The sequence below is a fragment of the Ctenopharyngodon idella genome, chromosome 3, assembly GCF_019924925.1.
Source record: "Ctenopharyngodon idella isolate HZGC_01 chromosome 3, HZGC01, whole genome shotgun sequence".
NCBI lineage: Eukaryota > Metazoa > Chordata > Actinopteri > Cypriniformes > Xenocyprididae > Ctenopharyngodon > Ctenopharyngodon idella.
This window is the reverse complement of record NC_067222.1, coordinates 11,721,102-11,744,141: the sequence shown is the minus strand read 5'-3', so window position 1 is coordinate 11,744,141 and position 23,040 is coordinate 11,721,102. Positions and strand designations below refer to the sequence as shown.

General features: G+C 38.2%; 3 protein-coding genes and 1 long non-coding RNA gene across 6 annotated transcripts in view; 3 read left to right on the top strand and 1 right to left on the bottom strand.

Moving 5' to 3' along the window:
* The window catches only part of LOC127509938 (gastrula zinc finger protein XlCGF52.1-like), a 316,344-nt gene that overhangs the window by 160,401 nt on the left and 132,903 nt on the right, over positions 1-23,040 (bottom strand). The gene's annotated exons all lie outside the window — the stretch shown is intronic.
* Positions 331-7,610, top strand: LOC127510073 (uncharacterized). The gene is made up of 3 exons (XR_007929454.1): positions 331-1,340; positions 1,839-1,943; positions 7,412-7,610. It is a non-coding gene; the product is annotated as an uncharacterized LOC127510073 (long non-coding RNA).
* Positions 9,550-23,040, top strand: part of LOC127509888 (stonustoxin subunit alpha-like) — a 77,934-nt gene continuing 64,443 nt past the window's right edge. The window contains exons 1-2 of the mRNA XM_051889149.1: positions 9,550-9,689; positions 11,187-11,348. Of these exons, the coding sequence (XP_051745109.1) occupies positions 11,210-11,348 (139 nt within the window). The 5' untranslated portion in view covers positions 9,550-9,689; positions 11,187-11,209. The remainder of the gene's footprint in view (positions 9,690-11,186; positions 11,349-23,040) is intronic.
* On the top strand, positions 14,781-19,581 carry LOC127509901 (stonustoxin subunit alpha-like). The gene is made up of 4 exons (XM_051889220.1): positions 14,781-14,871; positions 15,024-16,592; positions 18,540-18,643; positions 18,748-19,581. The coding sequence occupies exons 1-4, from the start codon at positions 14,781-14,783 to the stop codon at positions 19,090-19,092; spliced, it is 2,109 nt and encodes a 702-aa protein (XP_051745180.1). The 3' UTR covers positions 19,093-19,581.

Here is a 23,040-nt window from a genome sequence, read left to right as displayed (position 1 = left end):
GGGAAATGCAGCCCTGCATGTTGTTTGACACAGATAACATGATTAATAATAAGCAAAAAATGAGCTACATATTAACAGTAAAAGAAACTGTCAAAGATGTGTTTCTGTAAATCCACAACAGGTAGGAATGTATAATGTCCACATGAGAAAGGAAAGGAGACTTTACAGTTTACTTAAAGAGTTTGTTCACCCTGGTGTTTTTTCACAAAGCTTTATCTTGGTTTCATCTGCCGATCAAACCCAGTCCCTCTGAAAGTTCCAGTAATGCCTGGCAAACATGAGGTTGCTGTTTGAGGTCACTAGGGCTGTGTAATCAGATTTCCCTTTCGAAGGGAACTTCAACTCGGCGTTCAATCACGCATTGGGGAACGTCACACATGAGCTGATGTCTGAAAGCCAAGTATCAAAAAAACTCCAATCATATTGGCCGGCGACAGCCTATGACATCATCATAGCGCGACCCGGAAGTATATAAGGAGCGCTTAGAGAACCAGTCAGTATCTTTTTCGTCTTCGAAACTGTTCTGTCTGATCGTGATTTTATTGACTCCGGTAAGGGATTCTATAATATGCCTTACAAACGTTCAAGAGAGAGTGTTCATCCGTGTCCCAGGTTTTGACACTTGATATACACATTTCTGGGCGTTTTTTTTCTGGGTGGGAGAGGAGCGCGCATAGACAGTGCTTGAGGGCGCTGTTGGTGTGTTTGTCTGTTGCTTACTGTGAGCATCTCCCTATCGGGAAGCTCCATTCTCGTTCGGCACTCTTCTCGAGGGAAGAGGTGTCCGCATCTGTGCCTGGTGATTCTGGCCCCGTTTGTGCTGAGGCAAAACGGCGGTTGCAATCATAGGGCTCGCAGGTGAGCTCGTTGGGAAATTTGAGAGAGTTGTATTCTCTCTCAGCTTCCCCGGGGCTGATGAGGATGAGCTGTTGGATGACGATGACGTCCGTTTTTGACGTCATCGCGCCCGGCAGCACGCGCTCCTCAGACTGCTTGAGGGCGCTGTCGGTGTATGCGGAGCTGCTGGTGTTTTTAATCGATCCCCAACTACATAAGGGCAATTTTTATCTACCCTCTCCTCTTCTTCTTTCACCTCCTGTATATATTTTATGGAAAATAAAAAAGTAAGGGGTTTTTGGGCAAACTGAAGTTGATAGGTTGGCTAGAACGAAATATATTGTGCAGGCCACAAAATGGCCGCCTCTTAGCCACCTGTTGTTTAGAGCATAGATATACATAATAAAGGCTAAATGTCTTACGGCGGAGTCTCTAACGTCATCACCGGCGGCCATCTTGTCACAGGCAAGCTTTCTGGCGGGCTCTGTGGTACCTGATATAAGGTGAGTGATCTGCATGAACACAAATACTCTTATCTCGCTGAAATCTTGACGGATTTACAAATGGTTTGGTTTCTTACAAACATTATTAACGTGGCTATAATTCTGGATGCTTGAACTTGTTCAAATTGCAGCTTTTCTTTTCGAAAAACGACTTAATCGTGCAGCATAGTTGTGTATCACGGCTACTTGCGCAAGTTATCAAGGCTGAGACCACAATCGAGCTGTTCAATATAGGTTTTACTGACACCAATAACGATTTTATGACAACTAATCTTTTGTCTAAATTACAATCTTTGTGGATGTGGTTGTAGTTATTAGTTGGCTAATAACAAGAAGCTTTGAGTGAGACCTAGTAGTTACAGTTTGGCTGCTACCCAGCAATTCTGCCTTACCCAGCAGTGGGAGAGGCAGAATTGCTCTTTCTTTTCAATATAACTTAAGTTGCACATGATTTCTAATCGGTTTGGTTTGTTAAAAACATCTTACATTATGATACAGGAAATTGCTGGCTTTATAGGAGAAGATGCCAGACTTTTGTGCAGCCTACAGATGCTCCAATCGCCGTAGTCTCAAAACGAGAGCCCGTGGGATCACCTTTCACCTGTAAGATATGGCAATATTATGATTATATTTGGGATAATCGTTATTTACTTAGTGGATGTATATACAATACAGGTCCTGTTACACAGGAACAGCGGGGCTATGACATAATAGTATTACAAGATTGTTGTTGACCCAAAGATTTTTACAAGTTTATTTACACAATTGCAGAATGTTTCTTTTGGACACCTTTTTTTTTTTTTTTGGAACATTGATCTCTGAAGTAGGCACAGTGCAATGTCGAGGGAAAAGCTTAGTAAATGGCCCAACCCTGAAGAAGTTAAAATAAACGTAATAATTAAAATTATTTTATTATAATAGTAATATTCATATTATAAAAGTGTGTATATATATATATCTCATGCCATTCTGTACACTGAGTTTTAGTAGCCTATATAGTGATTTAACATAAATACCTTGTGTATATTCATTGCACCTATCTGTTCTGTTCAATGTTATTTTCATATGGAAGTCCATGGTTATAATTATTCATAAGTATGCCGTGTCATAAGTACATCTCTGACGTTTATAACAAACCAAACAGTTTGAAAATCGGTAGAAAATTGAGCAAGTTATGGTTATTTAAAAAGTACATGCACCATTAAAACAATGTTACGAGTGAGCGAGCTGACTGTTACAAGATGGCCGCCAGGTGCGGACGTCGACCTCCATTGGCCAGCAGCGCGGACGAGACATCTAGCCTTTATTATGTATATCTATGGTTTAGAGTAGCTTCTCATCTGCTGTTTTCTAGAGTAGTTTGAGTTAGCACTCGTCACTTCAGTTAATATGTATGTTTAGGTCAGCCTTAATCGGCTGCCTGACATTGTTTGCTTGTGAGCTTCGCTTTCTTTCTCTTATCCATGAGATTTGGAGGTGAAGCCCAGGCTTCACTAGGCTTGTGGCCCTGTAAGAAGGCCTGTAGCTTAGTGGCCAGGCTAGAGCTAGGTTAGGTGTGTTATATGTTAACCCTATGTATACTATCCCTTGTCAGGTGGTATAGTTCCTAGTTCTGGCCTCCTCCCAAGGGAGTTGTTAAGCCGTATGCCCATTGTCCCCTTGTTTATGTAGGTGCAATTGGTGAGGTTAACAGCTAGGTTGTAGACTGTTTTAGACTCCCTGATGTTGTTTTTCTCAGGTGGTAGGCCCTTATCTTTGCGTAGATAAGTTATGCAGGAATGTATGCTAGGCCCCACTTTCTAGAACTTTTCATGCTATGAAAAATGTTTTTCCTCTGAGCCACTTGATTTCTTAATCAAGTTTGAGTTGACGGTGCTAGCTTTTAGCCTTCGTCCTCTAGGGCTTAGTACAGATTTGAGAATCTGTGTGGAGAAAATGTTTTTCCTCATTGGAAACAGCATGTATGTCAAAGCATTACGTTTGCTTTGAGTTCTAGACTTTTGCCCTACATATATATGTGAGCTTACTTATGCTGCCACAGGTTAGCACCTGTTCTCATAATAGCAGGCTTTTTGATGTTAGCCTCTGTTGGAGAGATTGGTGACTATTATATTCCCCAGTAGAGGTTTATTTGTGTCACTGAGTGCATCACCTCTTGGATTGCATACTCAGGGTAGTATAGAACCACTTTTTGAGGAAAGCTGGTTTCTATTAGCTCCCTTTTATGATCTTGTTAACAGCTATATTGCATATAACTTTGATTGTAGGCTCTTATGGTTAATTAGCCTCCTTCTAGTTAGCAATTGTATTTCTAACAAGTGCTGTTAGTTGATCATAGTTTGCTCACATAGTTTACACTGCCACAGGCTTTTGCTACGTGCCCGTTTAACCCTCTGGGGTCTGAGGATTTTCGGGGCCCTGGAGAAGTTTTGACATGCCCTGACATTTGTGCTTTTTTCAGTTGTTCATAAACATCTTAATGGAAAAAGTGTCATTACACTATATTCAGCACAAACTAGGCTACCATAATATGTGAGGAACATGTATGTACATGTTTGTGTTTTTGAAGGAATAACGTTTATGCGTGGTTATTGAAAAAACAAAAAACTTAAGTCACTGAAATAAAGCCAAAAAATATATATTAAATCTGTGTTCACAAGACTTCTGGGTATTGGAGGTTATAGACTAGAGTTTTTGCTTCAAAATGATGTAAAAATGATCCTGCGTACTCGTTCATTTATAACAATATATTGATTTAGTTTTTGTAAGACACTTTTTGTGAAGAAACACAGTATGCGTGGAGGCGTGAATCATCATGAATAATGGGTGATTTACACCTGAGAAGACAAAAGAATCGCATAAAGAACCTCTAATGAGCTGCATATTAATGAGGCCTTTCAGTCAGGTAGGCTGTGAAAAAACCCTCTGTGATCATGTCTCAAGCTCATCATGGTGTATATCAAAGATACAGAAAAAACAGCAATACTGTGAAATATTATTACAATTTAAAATAATGGTATTATATTATACTTTAAAATATAATGTATTTCTGTGATGCAAAGCGTCTGAACATTCATGTTACCTCTATGGCATTTCATAGTCTTTTAGCTTAAAAACATGCGCATTTGGAGAAATATTGATGGATTCTCATATGTTTATGTCAATTTTCTATACAGAGGAGTAATATTTATTCGATATTTATTGTCATCACTGTGAGCGCTGGATACTGTTTTCAATTCATACTTGCAGCCGGAGGGCGCACTCTGTGCACCTTTAGTCCACAAATTACTCTAAAGAAGAACATGACATTCAGGAACTAACGGCATGTCTTCCAGAGATCGCTAACCATGGCTTTAACATCCAGATAAACACTTTTCAAGACAATAAATGCACGATTGAGATGATCTATACATGTATTGCCTCAGAATTTGCGTCTGAATAGCGCTCCCTCAGTGGGCGTGGCCGCATTAGCGGATAATGAGCTGAATCACGGGCGTCTGACATGTGTCTTTTTTCATACAGATTACATAAACACAGAATATTTGTTTTCGATTTGACTTACACGATTTAAAACCTGACATTTCAACGTTTTTTTAGATATAAGTCTCATTTTTGTGTCATTAGTATTCACTAAGTTACAGTTCATTTTCTGAGAACTATCAGATTAAACTTCGTTCAGAGGGAGACGAGAGATCATGCATCATGTTAGGTTTCTTTATTTTACAAAAAGCACATCATTTTGTTTTTACTCTGAGTGTACGCAAATAAAAGAAGATATTCCACAAATTTTAATGGTGTATAACTCTTAATTATATGTGCAACATTGACGGAGTATTTTGAGTCTCTATCACACTGGTAAGAAAAAAACCGAGGTGGTATCGCTGGCGTGACCGCCGACCTGAGGGAGTTAAGGTAGTAGGCCATATAGGCCTCCCTTAGACCATGTTGGCATTGTTTGGTTCCCTTTAGTCACATATGATTTAGGGTACATTGCCTATTGGAATGTGTAGCCTAGCTCAGGTTGCAGTTAGCTTCCCACAGCTATTGTTGGGTTAGAGCTGGTCCCCTGTAGCTTGGTTCCCTTTATTTCACGAGCTGAAGCCACGTGTCATTGGAACGGTAGGCCCCGACAGGCCTTCTTTCTAGTTCACATGTTGGCACAGGTTGTGTTTTATTCTGCAAACAGGCTGAACACCACTTGTTGCTGAGATTGTAGGCCCCACAAGGCCTCCTTTTTTAGCTGACTTGTTGGCAGGATGCCTGGGAATCTGAGAACCCATACCACCATCGGCCACGCCCCACCTCTGTTGAGTAGGCCTTAAGCAGGCCTCTCGTGGAGTATGGTGGCGTAATATGCATTCCTTCTCTCAGTAGTGCGTGAAAGGTTTTCCACTGAATGCATGGCCTGATAGTTGATATATTCTTGGACTGGCTGATGCCACGTGTTTACTAGGGAAGGCCCTAATAAGGCCTCCTTTTAGTTTACATGTTGGCACAGTTTATGGACAAACGGGCTGAACGCCACTTGTTGCTGAACTTGGAGGCCCCATAAGGCCTCCTTTTTAGCTGACATGCTGGCAGGATGCTTGTGAATCCAATCCAATACGAGCTGAAGCCATGTGTCACTGAATCGGTAGGCCCCTTCAGGTCTCCTTTTCAGTTCACATGTTGGCACAATTTGTGTTTTTATTCTGCAAACAGGCTGAATGCCGCTTGTTGCTGAAATGATAGGCCCCTCAAGGCCTCCTTTTTAGCTGACTTGCTGGCAGGATGCTTGGGAAGCCATACCACCATCGGCCACGCCCCATCACTGACGGATAGGCCCTAACAGGCCTGTTCACGATGTATGGCAGTGTTTTATGTATTCCCTCTTTGGAAAAATCTCTGAATACATGGCCTACTGGTTGGTATGGTTATGGTAGCCACTTGCTGATGCCACGTGTTTACTAAGGTAGGCCTACTTCGGCCTCCGGTTTAGCATGTGGAGTTCAGTTATGTACTCCTCTCACTGTGAGAGTAATAGGGTGCTTTTACCGAGTACTTTTGAGTGGCTAGCCCCTCAGGGCGAATGTTGTGGTGAAACCTTACTGAGGTTTGGTTTAAACTACATCTGCCTCCCTGAGTCTGATTCCTACTGTAGTTGAGCTGAATAGCCACCTAGCGCCTAGGGTGGATCTATTGTGCTCCTAGAAATGGCCACTTGACTTACGCCGTATGTCTTAGAGGTTGCTAGGCCTTATGGCCCGCCTTTTTGAACATACTGGTGTATGTTTGTGTATATTTCTCTGGTTGGCCAGAGGCCCAGGTGATAAATCTAACCTCCTAAGGTTCGGTTATTTATCGGTCTTGGTGCCTAAAACACTGCCACAAGCTGATGCCACGTGTCTGTTGAGGTTATAGGCCCATCCAGGCCTTCCTTGATACGTGTTGGCGTACGCTGTACTCCTCTTGCTTTAAAGAGTAAAAGGTGCTTTTACTGAGTACACTGCTCGTGGATTGTGTTAGGTGGATTGTCATGGGGGCACTTTTGCAGCCTCTTCCGGGTCGCGCTATGATGATGTCGTAGGCTGTCGCCGGCCAATATGATTGCAGTTTTTTGATACTTGGCTTTCAGACATCAGCTCACATGTGACGTGCCCCAATGCGTGATTGAACGCAGAGTCTCGTTCCCTGTTCTCAGGGAACTATGGTTACATACGTGACCGTGAGACGTTTTCACTCCACGATTATTGTCAACAAAGGAATTCACAGTAACAATATATTGTGGTATCTATAGAAACCTTGAAAAAACAAAACAATGTTATCAGTCAAATTTACCTTTACTTATTTTATGTTTTGCTTTCTTTTTTTAGACAATGAATCAAACCATCTCATACAACAATTACAATAACTGAGACTGTCTTTCTGTGGCTTCTTTGACTGCCTAAGAAATAACCAGGAGAGAGAAAATACTGTCAAGTTCAACAGTATTAGCTATGAATAATACATTATCCTTAAGGAAATAATCAAGATGGCCTGAAGAACACAGATAAACAGTCAAAACATTTATTTCTGCATTTTTTTTCCCGCAGGCAGGATACAGAGATAGGAAGGTAACAAGGCACGCCCGAATCCAATGATCGTTTCACATCCGGTCTCCTGAGATACCATCATCTGATTTTTTTAAGGCAGCACAGATGTATCCTTCGCTGCCTTTGATATCCCATAATCCTGTGCATTCCTTTCCATGATAGTTGAGCTATAAAAATAAAGACGGCTTATGAAATTTGAGTTTGGTGGTCAGTTTCTGTGTAACAGTGTACATTTTGATCAACTTTGTCCGAAATCAGTTTCATAACGTACCTTTGTGCATAAACGCTGCAAAAATAACTTTATAAAATTATTAAAATTATAAAATTGATCATATTATGATCATGTTACCCACCCCTTGCCCACCTGTACATACCAGCTGATATACCATGTAGGCCTAGTGTTGTTTTGGGTGGTCAATCTGCATTTGAAAGTTTGAAAGGGTTTTAAATCTAGTTAATCAAGTAAAATGACTCAAAATCAAGTAATTTTACCACGCCACAGTCAACTTTAGTCATATAAAATGTAATTTCCCAACAGCAAAATTGTGGCCAATGAAAATGCTGAGTGGCTAGTAACTAGCCACAGTGGGTGGTGAGCAAAAAAGTTAACGTCAAGCCCTGTGCACAGCCGAAATAGCACGTCCGATGGTGCATTCCAAACAGGATATATCGCCCTCCGAAGGGTACTTCGGAGTGAAAACAATCATGGCCACCATATTGAAAGGTCATTTCAAACTAAATTGCTCAAAAATGGCCACTTCAAAGGGCCCTTCAGAATGAAGGATTTCGATGGACACTTCGGGCCCCCATGATCCTTTGCACAGGGAAGTTGTTTGACGTCACAGAATGGGTACAAGACTCTCAGAGTTTGATTTTACCTATAAATATATGTATGTTTCTATAATACTGTAATATTTACGAGTTAGATTTGGTACATTATTATGGTGAAAACGACATTGTACTTCAACAAAAATACTTTACAGCTCCCTTTATCAGTCCATTCAAATGTTTAAAATATATAAACACAATATATTTTATATTTAAAGTAAAAGACTGGCAGTAGCTTATAATGTAAGGCGAAGGCGCCTCCTTGATTGTCTCATTTAGATGACGCAGAAGTGTGTTCCAAAAAAAATTTTTTTTTTGACCCCTACACCCTCCATCCCTTCGAAGCTCTCACTCCGGAGGGTAAACACTTTGAAGGGATTAGGGCATAGGGATGAGCCCTTCCGAATGGAACGCAGGGCGACTCAAAAAATAGAACCGGTTCGTGGAAATGAATCAGACTTTGCATCATTACAAGGGAGTAACACGATACAAATGCTCAGAAGTGCAGTACAAAAAATCATGCAAAACTTAGCAATGAGAGATAGAGTTGAGCTGGTTTATATAGTGTGAGCAAATGAGGCTAAGGAGACAGCTGTATGAAATCATGGCTGATTGGTCTGGGCAAAGGTTTATGGGGAATGGAGTCCGTGATACTGTGGTAATAGTCTGGGGTGGAGTGCCCTCTGGTGGAAATCACGGGCACTCCCACTGGTGATCTTGACAATTATAATATATTATATATATACTGTGGTTATATATGTGAGGTCTGATCATACTTTTGGTGACTTTGTGATCCCAAGACCCAACTAGACAATAATTTTAGCACGTTTAAAAAAAAAAAAAAACTATTTACACACATTTTTACGTAGTTATTTATGCAGTAAAAGTTGGATTTTTGTGAATATTTTGAATGAAATATAGAGAAGAAGTGGCAAAAACTATTTTTAATAGTACATCATACATACATACATTCATACATTAATAGTCAGTTTATATTTTACCAAGGGTACAGATATTTCTGTAGCCCACTGTATAAACATTGATCATCACACATGATCCATGTTTGTATGCTCTATGTTATATGATCAATATAACGTTCAATTATATGTTATATTGAACAACACTTTTATTATTGTTGCTTTCTGTTACTTCTTTGCCACAAAGAAGTCCAGGTGTGTGCAGTCTCAAACCACAATCCTTTTTTTTTTTCTGGCACAAAAGGTCTTAGCCAAACATGAATGACAGTAAGCTCACAACGCTGTGATGTGCCAATGGGAGCGCTAATCTAAAATCTCATCTCGGGGGCCAGCATAGTCTGGGTCCATGAGGGTAAAGGCCAGTTTTTTCTAAGTATAAATATCACTACAGAATCCAGTGAGCTTCAGACTTCAGTTGAAGACATTACCAGAAGATTTCAGCTCTGAACTTTCCAAGGACACAGAGACTCCAGGTAATTCATCATTTAAAACAATATGAACTGGTAATGTTAGTGTGAATGTACTGTCAATTGACAATTTACGGAATTAGATGTGATCACAGGGGATTTATAGAAAAGGTTTTTTATGTATATATATTATTATTATTATTTAATTTAGAAATCATCACTAGATTGCAAATGAACTAAAGGAAAGGATGCCTTTTGTTTTCTTAAAATTGGATTTGTTTAAACAATTAATTAAATATACATCCTTATTTTGAGAGAATAAAATGACTAAAGTTATTTGTATTGTATTATAAGTAAGTTTTTTTTTTTTTTTTTTTTTTTTTTTTTCTTTCTTCATGAAACCCGTGGTACAGTGAATAAAGTCAGAAGATAAAAACTTGACACTTTCTCAGTCCAAAAACAGCTTTTATTGAGACTAAGCTGCCAAAAACAACTATTTTGACTATTTTGTCTCAGTATGACATCATAGTGCCTCTGCAGAAGATCAACGCTCCCTAACGCTCCTTGTCTTGTTTCTTGTCCAAATATCTAAAAATTCTTAAATCAAGAAGCATTTTCTAGACAAGTAAAAATTACTTTCTTGTTTTCAGAAAAAAAAAAAACAAGCAAAATACTTCTTGATTTAAGAATTTTTAGATATTTGGACTGGAAACAAGGCAAAAAAATCTAAGTAAGAAAAGCATTTTTTTGCAATGTACTCCAGCAACAAAACGATAGAGAGGCCTCTGAGGATTACAAGACATTGTGCAGTCTTTGTATTGCCTTCCTTGTGATCCTAAACATTAAGAAATATGGGTGTAATGAAGCATCGTTATATTGGAAATTTAGTTACACATCAAACTCCTCCTGAATGAATGAAAAAAAGAGATACTAATCACAAACTGATCCATGTCTACAATGATCAAGAGATAAACATTTTCTTGTAGCCTATATTTTATGTTCATCAGTCAATTTGAAATGATTTGTCAAATTGTAAAAATAAATTTAAGTAAACTTCTGTGTCACTACAAAACAACACTGATAGATAGTTTCTAATGAGGTCAGGGAAAAAAGGGTGTGGCGGGCTTCCGTGCGTGCAACATGTCGGAAGTGCAAGAAAAACTGATGTTTACCGACAAGCACTGCACATACATAGAGCACATCAAATATAGTAAACACGAACGGCCAAACATGTGACACCCTAGAATAAATCTCACGTGACATCCAATCACACGTCAGAGATTTTATGTATATTTATATATATATATATATGTATGTATGGATCACTGTTTACATGTATAAAAAAAAAAAAAAAAAAAAAAAAAATTATATTAACCTAAATGGTTTAATGCATATAGTTGTGTTAATAGTGTCCCATGTGAACATGTTCTGCATTTATTTTCCACATTTGAATGTGCGGCAACTATAGTTCAATATCTGTACATTGTGCCACCCTATTTTCAACACAAAGGCAGTTTATTCAGGACACTGAGGCATCTTCTCCTGTGACTTCCGTTCAAACAGGTCTTCTCGCTGGCTTTTCTAAGATGGTGGCACTTTCGATGTACCTGAAGCAGCCAAACTTCATTTACTTATGTGGATATATATGGCTGGCAACCCTAACTGTGGTGAATGCTGGATTTGGAACGGATATCATAAAAGCCCCAAGCCAATCAAAGACTCAAGGTAAGGTGTGAATGGTGTTACAAAATGTGAATGTGTAGAGATCAGTAATATCACAGGACAGATTCAATGTCCTTAGAAGGAAATAAACTACTCAAGTATGTTCTCATTCATTTATTCCATTGGGATTTTTTATAATAAAAAAAAATCCCCAATAGAATGTTTAACAAAAAGCCATGACCAAAACCAGCAGTAGTGTACAAGCTACACAAATCAAATACTTGAGTAAAAGTGCAGATACGCTAATAAAATATTACTCCAGTAACAGTATTTTTTATTTTACTCAAGTAAAAAGAACAAAAGTACTTGATTTTTAATTCACTTATGTATTCAAATGAAAAATTACAGATTGGCGAATGTTTATTTTGTAATTTTATACATTTATATTAATTTTATATGCTTAGGTTATTGATAGTGAACTTCATGTGTGCAAACAAGTGGGGGAAAAACAAAATGCTGTATAGCATAGTGAAAAAATGAGGGAAAAAAATGTGTATTGACAATAAAAATAAAAATTACAGGGCTAGATGAATAACATTTTAAGAAGACTGCTATGCAAACTAGTTTTGTTTTGAAACTGTTCGGCAGTAGGGAATAATTTGCATTATTTTAAATGTTTCTTTTTTTTACCTAAAACTTTGTACAAATTACCTAAAAAAGGGAAATATGAATAATTAATCATAACTCGTTATAAATAATTATAAATATTTGGATCAGTTAATCGACTGAATCAACTCAAGAATGTGCACAAAAGTTTTAACTCAATCACGAACACATAACTAAACTAAACACATGCATACACACAAATCATGCATACATGGGACGTGAGAAAGTGGAAGTGAATGAAACCATAGCATAACAGAGGAATGGAGCTATGAAAAGAGTCATTTAACTAGCTGGAAGAACCATCAGTTTCTCACTATAAAGCACCTTTGTTAACAAAGGGGTTTACAACTTACTACTAAATCGCTGTTAAGTGTTTAAATGCAATTTTTGCAATACTTGCAAATGCTTTAGCTGTTGAAGAGCGTCCAGATATGCAGTTTCGGGAGAAATTCTGGATGGTTCTGTCATGAGTTGGGTTTGATTTTCTCCCTGTTTCTCTTTCTCCAGTCATTACTGCTACTTAGACTCAGCTGTTTGCTATTGCAATCAGTGCTCGTGCTGATCATCTCCACACCTGTCCTTTCTCTTCTCTAATTTTCTCTGCTACTTTACTCTGCTGTTCCCTCAGCTCTTTGCCAGATTATTGTGTATTTTCTAGCATGTTACTCGGCTCCTTATGCCTGCCAGACTTCATTAGATGTTTATCCGTATTGTCAGTCACAATCTTAGTCCCAGTCTTGTTTGGACTGTCTAGTCGTGCACGTCATACCTGTTCTCTGCCTATCTTCCTGCTGCCTGAGGTCGCTTTGCCACCTGCCATCAGTGGTGCTGTGTCTACTGGTTCGGGACAGTGCAACCTCTTCACCGTGTGCCCTGACAAGCTCGGGACCCTTTTCTTCATTTAGTTTGATGTGGACTATTTAAGTTCTCCAGCTGCGTTCACCCTAAGAGCCTGTGCTTGGCAGACTGCCTGTGTTTCATTGTTATTATTAATAAAATGTTTCTGTTCCTGCCATCACTTGTGTCCTCTGTCCCTTCCGACAGGTTCAGTCTGATGGTGCTGAAGTTGTAATCAATATCTTCTGTGTTGAATGAAGTAATGATGACGAACTTGCGTTGTTAATTTGACTCTGTGGTCGAGGAAGTTGTGCATGGCTTGAAGTGAGTGAGGCCTGCCAGCGTGGCTGTGCCGTCTGGGTGAGGTCTCATGTGAACAGCAATCAGTAGAAGCAGCAAGAGCTAGGTGGGAATTTTGTGTTGGCTTTTAAGTTCCACAGAGGTCACACCTTTGAGTTTTGGCTTGACCAATGAGAAAGGTGCAATTCTCAAGCAGGAGAGTTTCTTTGTTTGAAAGTGAACTCATTTGCATGAGGGGAGTAAGCTGGAAGTTTGTGTCCATTTATACTCTGATAAATATAACAAACAAACAATGAATTCTATGAGATGGTGATGTCCACCAAAGTGTGAATCATTAAACGACGAGTATTTTGATATGAGACCTAGATGACTACATTATCTAGTAGTTCTATCATCAGGCATGCATAACACTATACAATATACAGAAGAACAATATGCAAACAGTAATAATACACAAAATGTACTGAGAAAATGCATGTTCATTCATTTAGACAGACTTGACAATGAATTAATGGAAAGGATTCCATTTCTATGCTGTTTCTTGTATTGAGAACAGTCAATGTCCCAAGTGTCTTTGAAGTGTATGACTGAAGCAGAAGGGTGATAGTTCTCAGTGGGAAAGCCAGACATCACGGAGTCTTCATGGGTCAGGGGTTGTGAAGATTAATTTTTACAATTGTGTGTTTGATCGATCCAGTCGTTACAACTTACACCCTTGAGACAGTGATGTGTTGGGTCAGACTTCTGAATTCAGTTATACTTAGTTATGATACTTAGTTACTGTCTACCACTGATAACCAGTCGGTTTTGACATAAATTACACCATTGCAAACTTGCACAGATCAGATTTTTTTTGATTGGATTAGTGTTGTCAAAAGTACCAACTTCGGTACCAAGTCGCTACTGAAATTTTAAAAATGTGACGATACCAGCATTTCCCTCTATCATTTTGAGCGCTGTTGAATGGATTCTTAAAAACCTCTGATTGGCCATTATGTTCACGCGCTCTGACAATCTCACACTCAACTTAAGTGGTGTGTGACCAAACATCACTACAATAATTGGTGCCTTGTGTGAAGTCTTTTGTTACTATACTTCATTTTCATCAGCCTGGCGGCGTAACATGGAAAGTGCTGGCCTAGGTCTCAGAGGTTTTGTGATTGAATCTTACCTAGTATGATCCTAAATTGCTTGTTGAACAAAAATAATAAAAGGAGCTGTCTTTATATTCAAAACATCTTGCATTTTATATGATTTTGTGTGTTTATTGGACGGTTGTTAGCTTGATTCTGTATTCCATCTGAACACATTTTGTAGTGCAATGAGCTTGCAGCTTTATTTTAGACTTTAGACTTTATTTTTATCCCCAAAGGGAAATTGAAACGTTACAACAGCATGAGCAAGACAATACAAGTAGTAACACTACTAACAAATAACAATACAAGTATGACAATAATTAACATATATCATTAAATGTAAAAATACCATTTAAAAAGTTAATAAATAATAAATATATCCTAATATAAATAAATATTTGGGCAAATATAATATAATATAATATAATGCACAATTATCCAAGCCCCGACCTCAATATTAAGATATTATTAATTATAATAATATTAGCCTATTATTAATATTATTATATTATAATGGATTTCTACAGCTAACCAACTCTTTTTCTTTACTATAACCATGGCATCAGAGCCAATGGAAGTGGCAGCTCTAGGAAGACCTCTGTCTCTTGGTATGCTTTACGACTGCCGCAAAGATTCCTTCATTCCAGGTAGTGTATCTACCTAAAAAAAAATTAACTTAAAGAAAAAGTTTTTTTTGTTTTTTTTTCACCAAATGTTTAATCACCAATTACCAGTCCTTGAGTAACAAAACTAATGCCTGCACATTTACAAAAACTCTTAAAGCCATTTTTCATTTCAGGTGTTACTCTGTGGGATGAGAAATCACTGAGTGAAAATTTACACAATCATCCACAGCCCAGAACAGATTTGAAGTTCAGTAGCTCTGACTCTCTTTCTAGTAAGTCCAGCCTCCTGGATATAAGTGCTTCCCTGAAGGCCAGTTTCATGGGAGGACTTGTAGAGGTGGAAGGATCTGGCAAGTTCCTGCGTGACACCAAATCCTCCAACCAACAGTCCAGAGTTACAATGTTTTACAGTGAAACCACAAGATTTGAACAGCTCACTATGTCCCAGCTGGGCCAGATCACCTACCCTCAGGTGTTCGACCAGAAAACTGCAACTCATGTGGTCACAGCGGTACTGTACGGAGCTCAGGCGGTCATGGTGTTTGATCGATCGATTTCAGAAGAGGAAAGCAAGCAGGAGATTGAGGGAAAACTGAATGTCATGGTCAAGAGCATCCCTGAATTTTCCATTAAAGGAAAAGGATCTGTAAATATGAAAGACGATGAAAAGAAAATGTCTGAGAAGATATCCTGCACATTTCATGGAGACTTCTTAATTGAGCAGAACCCCACCACATACATGGAAGCCATACAGACATATAAGACGCTCCCCACTCTGCTGAAGGAGAATCCACAGAATGTGGTTCCAATAAAAGTCTGGCTTTATCCTCTTCATCTATTGGACGATAAGGCAGCTCAGCTGCAGAGAGAGATTACCACAAGTCTGATTTCTGACACTGAACATATATTCGAGGAGCTGGGAGAGGCAGAGAGGACGTGCAATGACCTGTTCAAAAATACACTGGTCAATGCTTTCAGTGACATCAAAGAGAGGCTGCAATTATTTCAGGACTCATTAAGCACATACAAAATAATGCTCCTGGAAGCAGTCCACAGGGTCTTGCCTGCTATTCGAGGAGGAGAGGAGGAGGAGAAGTCTCTGGAAGATATCCTGAATATGCACAGGAGCTCCCCATTCAGTGCTGACAAGCTTAACAAGTGGTTAAATGATGCAAAGTCTGAACTTCGCATCTTGAGTTCTTACACCAATAGGCTACAGGGGATCAATATTGTAGGCTCAGCCGATCTCATTACCATCTTTTTTGATCCTGATGTTGATAAAGTGGTGTGCTTGACCTTCACATCTCTGAAGTATGAAGACCCATATCTTTCAACCCTGAAGGAGTTTCCGAAATCTGACATGTCTAAAGAGCTTGATGCGAGTAAACCTTTTTCTGTGAAATCTGTTAAAAAGTGGGTCAATGGACACAGTGAGACTGACACTGGGTTTTCTACAATGCGGTTCATTGAACACAGTGCACACAGTGAACACAGTGTCACTGGGATTTCCGTGAACTCTTTCACAAAGTGGTTCAAAGATTTAAATATCATAATAAAGATGAGACAGAACTTGTCTCAATTCAGGAGGTTTGCAGAGGCCAATAAAGATGAAAAGAGAACCCGCTGCATTATTTCTGCCATCTCCAATCCCTTCATTGCAGGCTCCTCTATCAATCAGTATGAAAAAGGGAAACTGACAGACAGAGAGTTTCAGCCCACGTTCAAGCCGCCCCCAACAATAGGTAAGTGTCATTTACACACCTTTATAAATAATTAACAGATGTGATTCTCAAACTGTCTCATTCACATGGCAGCTTATATAGTATTCAAGTTGCCAGAATCAAAATATGAAAGTATGATTAGAAAAAATATCACTGCTATATTATCAATGATGCGTCAATGTTTTTGGAAAAAAGATACATCTAAAAAGAATAGCTGCATGAGGTGAAGCTGACTGATGAACACCAGTAAACTGAAATCCATTCTATATGACACATCCCATATGAAATTAATCATATATACTATAAGCACAACATAAATGTAACATTAGTAACATAATTCTACTTACGGAAAAAAACAAAACTGGCACCGCGTTCGTTCCGTAAGTTGAATAGGGAAGGTGTAGGACATATAGCGTAAGCTTTTTAAAGAATACGGAAATCCGAAGCACTAGCAAGGCGATCATTTGTTTATAAAGCATATACATTTGTATTTTTTTAAGAAAATGACCGATCATTTCGCTAGATAAGACTCTTATTCCTCGTCTGGTATCGTTTAAAGCCCTTTGAAACTGCACTGAATCTAGCCTGTTTTTGAATTATCTTAAAGTCCCCCTTGAATGTAACTCTACACCCTTGCCTCATTTAATATACACGGATCAATGAATATGCAAATTAGCCCCGCCTCCACTCGCTTATGGCAGCTCGGAGAGTCTACTGTTGCTATAGTGACGAGCAATTTGTTGTTTGTGTTGTGGATATTTAAGAAAAAAAAGCTTGCTTCGCTTCATATATATTCAGTTTAACAGCTGTGCAACTGAACTGCTCAAAATTGACGCTTAAATTGTGTTTTAAATTATGAATTGGTAAAACGCCTTTGCAAAATGGTCTGAATCCACTTGCATTCGTTTGGACTGCTCTCTCACTGAATGAGAGAACAAGCAGCCATTTTCCTCTGTGAACATGCGCCAAATGGATGTTTGACAATTTCGTTGCTTTTTGGAGTTCAGATTTAAAACAACATTCAGATGAGATCCTGCAGGTGCCCGTGCCTTCTCCGTACATGAAATAAATGCACATCCTTGAATGAGCGCGGATTTCCAGCGTATTTACTTGAACTTATCAGGTAGGCTAATATCTATGGTTTGATCCATTCCAGAGGCGGCAAAATCTGAATTTATCTCAGAACTTGGCGAGCGATTCCACACTGACTGAATATGCACACGAATCACGGTCACACGCTCAGAGCAATATTGTTTTAGCTATGTTTTATAGTATTAAAATATTTCTAAGGACAAAAACATGAACTTTATTGGCTTTAGCCTACTTCAAGTCAGTTGTCACTTTACTTTGGCGCGAGCCCCTATGCGCTCGCACACTTGGCACAGCCCTTGCGGTTCTGTCATTAATTAATATGAATTAATATGATTAGCATTTTGCTCGACTATGTTATCAAACAGTTGTTACACTGTTACTAATGTTACACACACCTTTCCTGTTCTTCATGTCAGAGTCAGACAGCTGCCTTCGAACAATCAGTATCCTTACAAACGCTTTGAACAACTCAGAACGTCGGTGGAGAAAGGCTTATAGTTCATCATAACATCGTAATAGACTCGCTATATTGATAAATCTACAAAATTTTTCATATCAACAGAAAAATTACTGGGATAACCTGGCTTCTCTCGAGATTTTCCTGCTTCAGAGCAGTCATAGTTAATGATATGCTAAACCCTGCCGGCACGTTGTTGTGATTGGTTACAAGGTAGTCTGTGACGTCACAAACACCACCGATTTCAAACCGCGGGTTTTTGGTTTACTGCTGTTTCAAACATAAAATACTCCGCAATGGTGCTGACTTATGAATTTGCACATGGTTTGTCTTAAAGCATATTAAAAACACTACATAGACATATAAACAACATCAAAAACTTGATTTTCACCACAGGGGATCTTTAATTATTTTCACAGCAGAACCTGCGATTGTAGGCGGGACAGGTGGTGACGAATTCTCCTTTAAGTCTGCTTTATACAACGCCTTTCAGAAGATCACAATAACTTACAATCAGAATGCGGTGCGTGAAGATTGTTTTCATTCTATTTGATCATATTTTCCTGTATTTAATCTCATTATTTTCATTTAATTATTTTATTCACATGAAATACTCTTGTTCCACAGTTTTTCACATCGAATAGAGTGACATCACTGAACACAATACAAGTGATTTTCCAGGATTTCCAGATGATTAAAGTTGGCAGGGTAGCAGGAAATAAAGAAAAAGTTTTTCTATTTGACATAACTGATAAAATTGTAAATGCAACACTGTGGCCAAATAGGGATGGTACCAGATTTGGGGGTTTGGAATTTGTGGTTGAAAAAAATGATGGTGAAAGAATAACAATGTCTATCAAACGTGCTGACTTGGGTGAGCCTGTGATTGTTAATGTTGGATCAGGAAAATGTTACGGCATTAAAGGGAGAAGTGGAGATGAAATTGATGCTCTGGGTTTCTACTGCAGTTAGCCTCCAGCCTGTTCTTGATAATTCTAATCCAAATAACATCTAAACAGCAATCATATACTCTAAACATGTTTTTTAAATGTATACTCAGATTTTAAGAGTAAAAAATATCATAGATTTGAACCATAAACAAGTAACTCCATTAACAACTGACAAATTAAACACATCAAATCTGAGTTAATGAATAAATAGTGATTTTGGGGGTTTGTAAGGGAGAACAATGTACCGTATAGCATCTTATTCTGGTTAATTTGTCCATCTTTATATTTCATCTATTTTTTTTTTTTTGTACCTTGTGGAAGTACAAAAACTCTTGATGTTCAATGACAATAAAGAGCTTAACTTGACTTTAAAGGGGCTTTATGCAAGCTGTTGCTCACAAATGTTCACTCTTTAATTATATAACAGTGTGTATTAATGGTGTGTCTGGGAGAAGAGCCAAAGACAATGAGCAGACCCAGAAATCATATAATTAAAATTAATTATGAAGCACTGGTCTCCTCTAGTCCACTTGTTTATTCTGTGACACACACAAGAAGTTTAATAATCAGCAGAAAAGGAGCAAAACACAACCAACAAAAACAAACTCCATCAAGGTGTTTCTGCTAGTGATGTCCGATTCTTGAACTAAGGAGTCTATCTGATTAACAGATTAAGTACTATATGAATCAATATTAATTAAATGTGTCACCATGTATTAATTCCTTAGCTACAAATAGTAACAGTGTAAATTAATGTGTTAATTACCACAATGGGTCAAAGCCATTTCAAATTCCGGTTGTCTGCTTTAATTAATCATTAGCTAATGATTTGCAAAGATGTCATTATGTTATAACTTTACTTGTTGAGGCACATGACTATTAACTTATATAAATAATATATCAGTTGCACAGTGAATGTAATGTCAGAGAATGTGTTTAAATTTCGGGTAAGTTAGGCTGCACACAAAAATTAGCACATCAGAATCTGAACTACAGACAGCTACAGAAACAAAATGAGAAAGACTGAGAATTTTTTTTTTCCCTTACATACAGAAACACATTAAAGCTGCAGTCTGTAACTTTTTTTGGTTAAAAATGATCCAAAATCAATTTTTGAGCAAGTATATAACCAGCCAGTGTTCAAACTATCTCCTTACCTTAGCCTGATTCACAACTGTAAGCTTGTAATAATGTGTTCTAATCCGATTGGTACTGGTGTGTTTCCGTGGGAAATTCGAGCGTGCAGCTGTTCATCTTTACGTCATGTCTGTTTATATAAAGAACAAGTCCCAGCTAGTAGGTTATGTCATGTGAGCAGATCATAGCCTTTTCTCACAGCAGTTGCAATAATTAAACTTATCATTTTGATGGTGGATTGTAATCCATAAAGATCCAAATGAGAATCATCTGTGACAACTGGAGATTCACCCGTAGTCAAAAGCAAAAGACTTCGGACTGCGGAGTGGCTACAGAAATTGAAATCTACAGGTAATGCTGATACACACTAAATACACGTAATCACGCAATGCTGATGTTGTTAACATTAACAATATGAGAAAATATAACAATAATAAATATTTGCATGGTTTGATGTTATCCGAGCTAAGCGATCGTTAGATTTAATCACCACTGGTAGCACGATTTATTTAAGGCTAATGCTTTTTTCTCAGTTGGTCAGATCAAAAGTGGCAGATACGGCGACAGAGGCAAAACTTATGGACTGTAGCTTTAACTGATAATATTGTAGTAAAATAAAATTTAAATCTGTGAATTATAGAAAGCAAGAAGTGAATGTGAGCACGCTCTCGTCACTTCAAAATACAGCGCATGACATGTTAACTGCACAAAAAAAGGACAGGATGGATGGAAAGAAGCGCCTGTCAGCAACACAAAAGCAAAAACGTAAAAAATAGTAAGGACGAAGATGTTAAGATGAAGTTTCCCTTATGAAATGGGCCCTTACAAATAAGAATAAACAAAATGGAGATGATTGTTGGTCGTGGATGCGTTGAAAGACCTAATTCAAGAAGTCTCGTGTAAGCGGTCTTCTGTGTTGGTGCAAAACCGCAATTGAAAAACGTAACTTTATTCTTCGGAGAAACCATGAATCATTGTTCCTGAATTTGGTTGTGTTGGCTGGGGATATCTCTATATTCTATATGGGCTCTATATATTCAAGGCACCAGCATGAGTTTTTTTGAGGCAACCGCTATTTATTTAGAACATTATTTTAGAACGTATTAACCCCTTGGCGACGCGTATGCAGCCACACAGGCAGATATGTATCGCATTTATTTCGTTGTTCCTTTTTATTCAAAATATTGAATATATAAATAGTTAAGGGGCTAGTTCACCCAAAAATGAAAATAATGTCATTAATTACTCACCTTCATGCCGTTCCACACCCGTAAGACCTTCGTTGATCTTTGGAACACAAATTAAGATATTGTTGATGAAATCCGATGGCTCAGTGAGGCCTCTATAGAGAGCAAAGCAATTAAAACTGTCAAGATCCATAAAGGTACTAAAAACACATTTGAAACAGTTCATGTAAATTCAATGGTTCAATCTTAATGTTATAAAGGGACAAGAATACTTTTTGTGCACCAAAAAAAAAAAAAAAAACTTTTCAGCAATATCTAGTGATGGACGATTTCAAATCACTGCTTCATGAAGCTTCGGAGCTTTATGAATCTTTTGTGTCGAATCAGTGATTCGGATCTCCTATCAAACGGCAAAACTTCCGAAATCACGTGACTTTGGCGCTCCGATCCACTGATTCAATTCGTAAAGCTCAGAATCTTCATGAAGCAATGTTTTGTAATCAGCCCATCACTATATATTGTTGAAAAGTTTTTTTGGCGAACAAAAAAATATTCTTGTCGCTTTATAATATTAAGATGCAACCACGTCCATGCAGCAGCACCTACCAGCAAGCATCAATAGCGGAGAGGCGGAGGACAAAACCCGTGTAATTTAAGAACTACTTTATTGTGTCATGAAATGTAGTTTTAAAAGTTTTTCAGGTGAGAATGTAGTTGTTTAAAGCTCAAATCTGTGGTTTATTTATAAAGATAGCGCCTATTTGAAAATTTGATCTGATGTTGTGGGAGTTGTGAGATCCAGGCGATCACCGGAGCGCTCATGTACCCAGTCGAGAACAGCTGTACCTCGGCTAGTACTTCTGACATTCGCCGCTGGCTCAGATGTCTCTGTAGTGGTTAAAAACGAGATATCATTCATCTTGTGTATAACAGGCAATCTTTGGTCTCATGAATTTATAATTTGTTCCCGGGCAAATCGTTTTGGCTGAGGGCAAAGTGAAGTTTCATAACTTTATATATTTATTTAACTTTAGCGTTGTACTTAGTGCGCTGTACATTTGACTGAATTGTTTGCTTGTCTTTATTTCTTATTGTATAGCTTCTCATACTTTATACTTATACTTTTATAATGGTTATTATTGATAATTAAAACTGACTTTTAACAAAAAAGAGATGGTTGTTTTGTCTTATTTCATTTTATTATTGGTACATGTAGGCTTCATAATTTTTTAATGAAAACGAAAAGAGTTAGGGTTGTGTTTTATATTTTGTTTTGTTACATACCCTACATGAAGTGAAAGTAATCAAAGCATGCGTTGCCTGAACCACATTTGTGTGGCGCCTCGTGTTGTCATTCCCCTAGCACGCGCAAGTGACGATTCCCTGTCAACCAATCAACGTTCTGCAGATTATAGCTCCACCCTTTTGGTACCGGTACTATCAGAGATCATAGATAAGAGGGTCCGTATCTCTTACCATTGGAGAAAGCGCGACAGCTAACTTAATCATGTGCGGCACCTCTCAGCCTATCGTGTAATGGCAGTCGCAACATTCCCTAGTCTGCCTTCTCTTAAAAAAATACATTTTTATCAAGCTAAAATCTACATATAGTTCCCAACTAAAGTATTGTTTAGTGTAAAACATGC